Here is a 10037-nt window from a genome sequence, read left to right as displayed (position 1 = left end):
TGACGGGGGGAGGGGGGTTGAAAACGCGCCCCCCGCCCGGTCTCGGTCGTCATGATGGCGCTGGCAACGGGCGCCGTGGAGAGGGCCCACCGGGCAGCCGCCGAGCGGCCCGGCGTGCCCGCTCGGTCTTGTACGCCTGACACAGCAGGGCGGCAGGCGGGGCGTCTTGGGCCTTGCGATGCTATCCCGAGGCGCGCCGGATGACGCGGGATGGGATCCGTGCATTAAATGTCCTCACGCCTCTCTGCCAAGCCGTGGCAGGGGCTGACACCGAGCGTGGCAGGAGCAGTTGGAAGTGACAGGCCACGCGCCCTCTTAAATGCGGCATTGGGCCTGTCACAGGTTGACACCTCACCGTTGGGCCTCTGTGGGGCCACCGGCGAAGGACTTCTGAGGTCCCCGGGGAACCGAGTGCTCAGAGGCCACTGTTCACAGCCCCGAGCACTCTCTCCCGGATATGCCCCTTCTTGGTCCTCGGGGAACCGAGTGCTCGGGGGCCACAGCTCGCGACCCCGAGTACTCTCTCCCGGAATTTAGCTTCCTTCGGGTCTTCGGGGCACTCGGGCGCTCGGGGGCTGCTGCTCGCGGCCCCGAGCACCCCCTTCCCGGAACTCGGCTTTCCTTGGTCGTCGAGAGACTCGAGTGCTCGGGGGCCACTACTCACAGCCCCGAGCACTCTCTTCCCGGCACTTGGTCTTCTCAGGTCATCGGGGAACTTGGGTACCCGGGAGCCCCTGTTCATGGCCCCGAGCACCCTCTCCCGGGACTTAATCTTTTCGTGCTTTGGGGAGATGATCCCCGCGGGAGGTCGTCACGTGGCAACCTACTGATCTGGCCTCGGAACTCAGGGACCCCTAGTTCCTGTGTCACCGACAGCTTCCATGTCTGTGTTCTAACAACGTGAAATGAAGAATCCAAAAAAATAATTTCAGAACTCTGTCGCCATTATTTAAACATATATAGTTGATAAACTCGAAATTCGAGAAATAAGAAAATGGATCCAAAAAGTCCAAAAGTTATCTTATTGAACTTAGTTATTTATAATTTCTGAAATTCATTTTTGTTTCTTAGTAAGGAAAAATGATCCAAAACATTTTTAAAAGTGGTTTGAAAATGGTTCTGAAAAATAGCAAACCAATTATACCCCGGAGATATTTTTGAAAGCTAATTTAGAAATGATGCAGCCGACAAAATAATTTAAGAATTAAGTTTCCTTTTAAAGTATAGATACTTTAGAAACCAAGGGGACAAAGATAATGGCTCCGATGAATCGGCATTATGAGAAATAGTAAGTTTTATGAGGAAACAATTTAGAAATGATGAAAATTTATGATTTTGGTTCTAGGCAATGGTAAAAACGTTGCTTAATGGAAAGATATTTGGTGTATTCAAGTAGATCCAAATATAAAATTTCCTGAATATATAAAGTTTGCCATCTGTAGCCTTTTGGCTAACAGAAATTGGCATTTAACCTTCAGAAGGAGGCTAGATGAACACCTTCAAGATCAATTGAGAAAACTAGAAGATATGACGATGACTGCAATTTCATCTGATCAAAAAGACCAAACGAAATGATTTTGGGAAAAAACTGGCATTCTGTCACACCCCAAAAGTTTCAATTTTTGGATGTGAATAGTCAACACCAAACATTCAATGACTTTCTCATATTTTAAAATTTTGACCAATATTTAGTTTAAAATCACATTTAAAATTCAAATTTATCACAATTATTTTCATAAATCAAACTTAATTTGGTTAGTTTAAGTGTTGTTATTAGGAAGATATTTATTGTATATTATGTGATTATGATTTTGTTGTAACCTTCCTAGAATAGCTCCCCTAATTGAGGATCATGTAACCATTACTGTGCTCGTGTGGCTATAATAGAAACGCACCCCGGCATTCTTAACGTGTGCGGTGTTTCCATCTCGTTCTCCCTTTCCACATGGTATAGAGCATTTTTTTCCGATCCCCTCCACTGCCAGCATCGCCGTTCCACATGACGCCCCACCCAGCGCTACGCTCCCAGCATCGCGCCGTGCCTCACTTCCTCATCTGCATGCCTATGACGCCACCACACACCACATGTCGACAACCAACGACGCATCCTCATCCGCGACTTCTGGATCCCTCAACAACACCCTAGCACCGGCGGTGGCTAGCCCCTATGCCATCATCTCCGTGTGCACTCACGTCCCGGTCGTCCTTGACCTCGACAACCCGAACTACAACAAGTGGGCGTCCTTCTTCAAGTCCCTCTGCGACAAGTTCGGGCTTCTTCACCACATCGACGGCTCCTCGTTGGCCGCCCCCTTCGATCCACAATAGGTCCAGGATGACTATTCCGTCCTCGGATGGATCTACAGCTCTGCCAACGACAATGTCCTCGATGTCACCATGGAACCAAACCTGCATGCACGTAATCCTTGGGTGGCCATTGAAAACCTCTTAAATGACAACAAGGAACCACATGTGATCTACCTCAGTAATCAGTTCTAGTCCTTCGTCCAGGGTGATCTCACGATCTCCGAGTATTGCCAGTGCCTCAAAACACTAGCCGATTCCCTACGCGATGTCGGGCACACCATCTCCGAACCGCAGCTCATCCTCAACATGCTGCACGGCTTGAACTCGCGTTTCTCGAGCATGGCTGACAACATCGCCAACGACACGCCGTTCCCGTCCTTCAGCAAGGCCCACTCCGCCCTTGTGCTGAAGGAGCTGCGTCGCGCCAACGAGTCCAAGGTCATCAAGGATACAACTCTTCTTGCTGGGTCGTCCATGCCCACCTGCCATGGCTCAACGCCCGGTTCTACCGCGCAACAACCTGATGCTCCTGTGGGTGGGTCCTGTGACTCGCGTGATCCCAAGCGTGGAGGCAATGGGTAACGTGGTCACCAGAACCAGACCACGAGCGGACATCCACTTGTTTCGCATGCACCAGGGCCACAGCATGCCAGCCCATGGTTTTGTTTTAACCCTTGGGCCATGCAGCTCGGCAACCCAGGCTGGCATCCAGCACCGGGCCTCCTCGGCGCATACCCCTAGGCGCCCCAGGCCCATACGGCCTTTGCGCCATCCCAGGTCTCCCCGCTGTCGATGTCGTCATGGGATCAGGCTACCCTCATCGCCGCCATGAACCAGCTCGTCGTTCAGGGACCCGGCAACTGGATCCTCGACATGGGCGCCACCTCCCACATGTCTTCACATGATGGTATACTCCACTCCTGCCTCTCTAATTTCCCGTTGTCCACCATCACTATTGACAACGGCTCTCAAATATTTGTTCCATGTCGTGGTCATTCTATGCTTAATACACCTTCATCTAACTTTTTATTGAGCAATGTTCTTATTGTCCCGTCAATTGTTCGTAACCTCATTTCAGTTCACCAATTTACTTGTGACAATCTTTTCTCCATTGAATTTGATCCCCTTGGTTTTTGTGTCAAGGATCTTCAGATCAGGCGCATGATTCTTCGTGGCAATAGTTTGGGAGATCTCTACACCTTCCCAGCCGCCCCCGCCATTGCAGCCCAGGCCAACATCGCTACTTCATCTTCGCTTTGGCACCAGCGTCTCGGTCACCCTGGTTCTACGGCCCTCGACAACCTACAGAAATCATCTTTTATTTCGTATAATAAAGTAGGCCGTGCTATTTTCCATGCATGTCAGCTCGGCAAACATGTTTGCCTACCCTTTACATTCTCCAATTCACAAACTTTCATGTCTTTCGAGTTAATTCATTGTGATGTGTGGACATCTCCTGTCGTGAGTAATTCTGGTTTAAATATAATTTGGTGATAATCGATGATTTTTCTCATTTCTGTTGGACTTACCCACTTACAAAAAAGTCCCAGGTTCTTCAGCACCTCCAAAGTTTCCACTGCTATGTCAACACGCAATTTGGCCTCCCGTTGAAGCAATCCAGGCTGACAATGGCACTAAGTTTGTGAACAACACCTCCACCCAATTCTTCTCTGACCACGGCGTACTTCTTCGTCTCTCCTGTTGTCACATCCCAAAGTGCTAATTACATAATTAAACATGCATAATCATCATGACATCGTTATATGCACGATCCTTTGAAAATTTGGGTTGAAACTAGTCCCAAAAGTTCTTGAGGATAGTTTAGAAGCACTTAGAAAAACCATAAACATGTTGGAGAAGGTTAAGATGGAAAAACTTAGAAAATTAGCACCAAACTCTACTCGCGGTCTGATCGGGGAAGCCCGCGGTCTGACCGCCAAAGCCCAAAACTCTCTATATAGATTCCGGTCTGACCGCCCCAGCCCGCGGCCTGACCATCACTGTCCAGTGTGCCAATTAAGTCCAGATCGATGACCTCTCTTACTCTCTCTCATTCACTCTCCCATCCTCTTCCCCACTCCATCTAGGAGAGAGAGAGAGGAGCTCTACCACCGTGAGCTCACCGGAGGCCGGAGATTGAAGAAAGGAGGTCGTCCACGAGTCCCTCCTGCCAACCCCGAGCTTGTCCTCGCGTCGCTCCCCACCCCGGAGGCCTGTTGCTCGACCCCAAGCCCACAAGCCACCCTGGAGCTCGATCTCCAAATTGGGGCATTCCCAGAGTGGATTGCTCCGGTGGGAAGCTCCCCTATGCTTAGGTGAGTTCTCTCCTACCCTCCTCTCATCATTTGCTAGCTCGATTCGATCGAATTTCGTTGTAAACCCGATTCAACCCTAGCTTAGATCTAAAATCATGGAGTTTTTGAGTTTGACTCGATGAAAGTGGTTCAAATCACCATAGATGCACTCCACTAGTCTTATAGATTGTTTTGGTGCCCTTCGTTGCCGAAGGAATGGCCACTTCAAGGTTGGTCTGACCGCCAGCCACTTAAAGTTATGTGCACCTAGGTTGTCTTATCCGGTGTTTCAAACTCTGATACCCAAACCTTTTGATGGTCTTTTACTAAAGTTTTCGCTCCTCGACGCTCTATTATTGTTCAAGCATGCATCATATGCACATGTTTTATCATTTGGTTATTTATGCAATGCATCCTTATGTCGTTTAGAGAGTGTTGCGTCGGGGCATCAAGTGGGTGAAGGTGACGCCGACCTTCCACACTTCTGCGAGTTCTGCGCTGGTAGCATCAGGCGTTCACCAGAGCAACAAGGCAAGCATCTAAGCATACTCATCCTAATACTTTGGATCTCGTAGGGTATAACTTGATAAATTATGCTTTATGTATATTTGCATGGTTAGTGGTCTATAGTTGGGTTATATGGGTAGAATCTATGTTGATGCATTATCTTCTACCTTGATCCTGTTGATGATCCGTATCCTTGTAGCCTTGATAACATGTTGATATCTAACTTCAAATGATTAATCGAATGCTTAGCATTGCATAGGCCTTCGGTAGAAGTCGAGACGTAGAATGTTCCATTGTTCGTGAGCTATAGCCTTAACAATTGTTCACAATGATGATAATAATGATGGTTTGGATGAGTGGTGAGTACGAGACGAGATGTGAGCGGTGTTAGAGGTATCTTCTACACTGGAGGAGTTCCTCGGTGTGGTTCGGGAAGGGAACTCGGATGCCATAGACTGCTTGCATCATTTGAGGACCGTCCATCGGTGCTGTTGGTTCTAGCACTTTCCGTACTCACTACATGTCGCATATGGGAACGATAAGCTGAATACCTTTGTAGTTGTGGCTTTTTGGCATGCGAGTCAATGGTGGCGGGCATGAGGCCAATTGGGGTATCCAGTTTGCTCTGGAGTAGTTCTGGATGACCTCCACACCTATCGACGCATGATCAAACCGTTGGGGCTTATTGGGAAAGGTTGACACAAGTACCCCCTCACGTGGGCCTGTATGGACACATGAGCCGTATGGTCCTTGAGTCGTGTAGGCAAAGGAGTACCCTTGTAGGGTGTAAAAATATTTTAAAATGTCGCGCTCTCGGTTATGAGTATGCTTTTGTCCATCCGCATCGGTCAAAGAGTCACGAATGGAATGAGGTGTATGGCATGTTGGTGTGTGGTTATGTTGGTTTGGTTACAGATGTGTTACATGGTTACAATTACATATGTTCGCATGTTGAGTATGGGATAGTTGGTAGATATGTTTAGTATAGAGGCTCACATATGTATGTCTAGTTGCTTTTCGCTTATAAAGTTTACTTAACCATGTGGCATTTTCCTTGCTAAGGACTCAATTCATAATCCTTGGAGTTGAGTTATTTATATATACCCATTATGGATTAAGTCTTGCGAGTACCTTCGTACTCACGCTACTCTTTTAGGTGCTACCGGCGAGGAGGAGCCCGTGTTTGGCTACTTCACGCCTGCCGATGTTGGTAGCGGGAATGAGTAGTGCATCCTACTCTCTTGTGGCGACGCTTTTGGGGTGGAGCCTAAGGGCATATGGCTCTATCTTCCACTTTTGTTGGTGTAGCTTTTGGTCTTCCGCTGCGTAGTTTCTTTTGTTGTCTAGGAGTGACCCTTTTTGTTGTCCTCCTAGCTCGCTTTTATTGTAAACTGTTGTAAATTGTTGCATGCTTAAGAACTTGTAATATAATCTAATTACTCACTCTTTCTTAAGCTTGTTGTGATGTTATGGTTGGAAAGGCATGTGTTCCAATTTTGGGCATAAAACACATGCCGGGACTACCGGAATGGTATTCCGGTTAATCATTGTAGTCGTGATGATGCAAATGATCAACTTAATGATTAATTGGAATACTGTTTGGATAGTTCCCCCACACCTGTCCTTACACCTCACAATAGAATGGCAAGGCTGAACGTGCACTTCACACTCTTAATAATGTTACCGCACTCTTCTGTTGCACGCCCACATGCCACCCTCCTACTGGGCTGAGGCTCTCGCCACGTTAACTTATCTTCTCAACCGGTGTCCCTCCTCCGCTATAAATAATTCCACACCCTTTGAGAAACTATATTGTACACTTCCTACATATAGTCATCTCCATGTGTTTGGATGCTTGTGCTACCCAAACATGTCCTCCACTGCTCCTCACAAACTCGCACCACGATCTGCAACCTGTGTCTTCTTAGGGTACCCTAGCTCTCATAAGGGGTATCGTTGTCTTGATCTTAACACTCGTCGGATCATCATCTCGTGCCATGTCATTTTCGATGAAACTACCTTTCTATTCGCTAACCCTGTTACAGGTCAGCATAGCATGCGCAATGACGTCGCCCTGGGCTTCCTCATCAACGACGACAGCATTCGTTCCGCCATGACGGTGATCCGCACCACAGGTGTTGAACTTGCACGTACTGTTCCTATGGCTGCTCCATCTCCCGTAGATGTTGAGCAACCGTGGACTCCACCAACTCCTGCTGATGATGACCAGGAGGGCTTCGGAGCGTAGATCGTGCACACCAACACGACCCCGCCTGCAACACTTCCTAACGCGTCGTCCACGACTCATCACGGGCCAGCTAGGCCTAGTGCTCCAGTCACTCCTAGTGAGCTACTAGCTGGGCCGTGTGATAGCGCTCCACTGGGGCCCGATGCCAGCACCCACATCCCCATTGGGCCTGCTACTGGAGTTGTTGGCTAGCTTGGTGCTCACACCTCCCAGCGTCAAACCGGTCGACCGTATGAATCTCTCTGCCGTCCACACTTTGGTTTCCGCCATTCCGGTGAATTATCGAAGCGCTCTCGCTGATCCTAATTGGCGTGCAGCGATGGCGGATGAGTACAAGGCCCTCGTCGACAACAACACATGGGTTCCAGTTCCTCGGCCCGCTGGTGCTAATGTGGTGACAGGCAAGTGGATCTACAAGCATAAGTTCCATTCTGATGGCACACTCGCTCACCACAAAGCATGATGGGTTGTCCGCGGGTATTCTCAGCAACATGGAATCGACTATGATGAGACTTTTAGCCCAGTGGTAAAACCCTCCACTATTCGCGTTGTGCTTAGTATTGCAGCTTAACGTTCCTGGCCGATCCATCAGCTTGATGTCAAAAATGCATTTCTACACGGCAACCTTGAGGAGACTGTCTATTGCCAGTAGCCATCTGGATTTGTTGATCCATCTGCGTCTGATTATGTCTGCCTACTCAAGAAGTCTCTATATGGTCCCAAACAGGTGCCCAGTTCTTGGTACCAGCGATTTGCCACATACATGCGTCGGATTGGCTTCAGAGCCTCCACCTTCGACACGTCCCTCTTTGTTCTCAAAGATGGAAAAGGCACGGCCTATCTGCTGCTTTATGTCGACGACATCATTCTGACAGCTTCTTCAGGTGCTCTACTGCAGAAGCTGACTCGTCTATTACATTCAGAGCTTGCCATGACCAACCTCGGTGACCTCCACTTCTTCCTCGGGATATTAGGTCAGCGTTCCTCCTCCGGCCTCTTCCTCTCGCAGCGCCAGTACGCTTCAGATCTTCTCCGACGCGCTGGCATGGCCGAGTGTCACTCCACTTTGACACCTGTTGACACTCACGCCAAGTTGTCTGCTATAGATGGACATCCCGTTGCCGACCGTTCAGAGTACAGGAGCATCGCTGGGGCCCTTCAGTATCTGACCCTAACACGACCTGACCTGGCTTATGCAATTCAACAGGCATGTCTCTTTATGCATGATCCGCGAGAACCGCATCTCGCGTTGATCAAACGCATACTGCGCTATGTCAAGGGCACTCTCGATGTCGGCCTGCTCATTGGCACCTCCCCAGTAACATCTCTCACCCCATACTTAGATGCAGACTGGGCCGATTGCCCTGACTCCCGGCGTTCCACCTCAGGCTACTGTGTCTACCTCGGCGACAATCTCGTCTCTTGGTCTTCCAAGCGCCAGTCCACCGTATCTTGTTCCAGTGCGGAGGCTGAGTACCGCGCCGTTGCGCATGCTGTCACCGAGTGCTGTTGGCTACGTCAGCTTCTCCAAGAGCTACACATCCTGCTTGCTTCGACCACTGTGGTCTACTATGATAATGTGAGTGCCATATACATGTCATCTAATCCAGTACAACACAGGCGCACAAAGCATATTGAGATCGACATCCACTTTGTTCATGAGAAGGTGTCTCTTGTTCACGTTCGAGCTCTTCACGTGCCTTCCTCACACTAGTTCGCGGACATCATGACTAAGGGTCTTCCTGTTTAGCTATTCACAGAGTTCCGATCCAGTCTTTGCGTCCGGACTTCTTCCGTTGCGACTGCGGGTGGGTATTAGGAAGATATTTATTGTATATTATGTGATTATGAATTTGTTGTAACCTTCCTAGAATAGCTCCCCTAATTGAGGATTATGTAACCATTACTGTGCCCTTGTGGCTATAATAGAAACGTACAACGGCCTTCTTGGCGTGTGCAGTGTTTCCATCTCGTTCTCCGTTTCCACAGTTGTTTGATGCATTGCATGCTGGCTCCATAGAAGTGCAATAGGTGCTCTCTCTCTCTCTCTCTCTCTCTCTCTCTCTCTCTCTCTCTCTCTCTCTCTCTCTCTCTCTCTCTCTCTAGTGTTTTGTGTGAAAAAGGTTGTAAAAAGGTTTTGAAAATTTAGAAGAATAAGTTGAGGTTTGAATTGTTGGAAAATTCCTTGAAAAATCCTCAATACCTAAACCCTCTCCAAGCTTTCTTTTTTTTTCCCAAGTTTCCTAATCTTTTAGTTCTCTAAATTCTCCAAATACCCGGTCCTTCTCTATCTTCTCTCTCTTTCCTCTCTATGTTCGTTCTTTATAGCAGCACGCAGCGAACAACTCGATTTCCGGCTTGCTGCAGTAATCAACGCACCAGGGGATAGAGGAGCCTGCGGCCAAGCTGGAAAGCAACCCAGTGCCGTGATCTCCTCCACTCTCTCCCTCAGCCACCCGTAGGGGTGAAAACGGGGTGAAAACATCCGAAATTGGTTGGAATGAGGTTCTACTGTATTTGAAACCGTATTTTTTTTTGTCGGAAACGGATTCGAAAATAGATAGTTCAGATTCGAATATGATCATAGATAATACCAAAACGAATATGTAGATAATACCATAAACAAATACAAAACGAATATGGATCAAAAACGAATACAGGCAGTGAATATTTACCGGAAT

General features: G+C 48.3%; 1 protein-coding gene across 1 annotated transcript; it reads left to right on the top strand.

Annotated features, from left to right (window-relative positions):
* Positions 1 to 7675: 7675 nt before the first annotated feature.
* Positions 7676 to 9070, top strand: LOC133923740 (uncharacterized mitochondrial protein AtMg00810-like). Its single transcript, XM_062369013.1, has 2 exons — positions 7676 to 7757; positions 8232 to 9070. Exons 1-2 carry the CDS (start codon positions 7676 to 7678, stop codon positions 9068 to 9070), a joined length of 921 nt encoding a protein of 306 aa, XP_062224997.1.
* Positions 9071 to 10037: the final 967 nt, after the last annotated feature.

Source organism: Phragmites australis, chromosome 7 (assembly GCF_958298935.1).
Source record: "Phragmites australis chromosome 7, lpPhrAust1.1, whole genome shotgun sequence".
In the NCBI taxonomy this organism is placed as follows: Eukaryota; Viridiplantae; Streptophyta; class Magnoliopsida; order Poales; family Poaceae; genus Phragmites; species Phragmites australis.
The sequence above is the reverse complement of the archived record's forward strand: the minus strand, read 5'-3'. Positions and strand labels throughout refer to the sequence as shown.

Coding starts and splice junctions, on each gene's coding strand:
- LOC133923740 (XM_062369013.1), top strand. CDS start 7,676: ATGGCGGATGAGTACAAGGCCCTCGTCGACAACAACACATGGGTTCCA. Junction 7,758..8,231: donor TGGTGCTAATGTGGTGACAG/GCAAGTGGATCT, acceptor TCATTCTGACAG/CTTCTTCAGGTGCTCTACTG.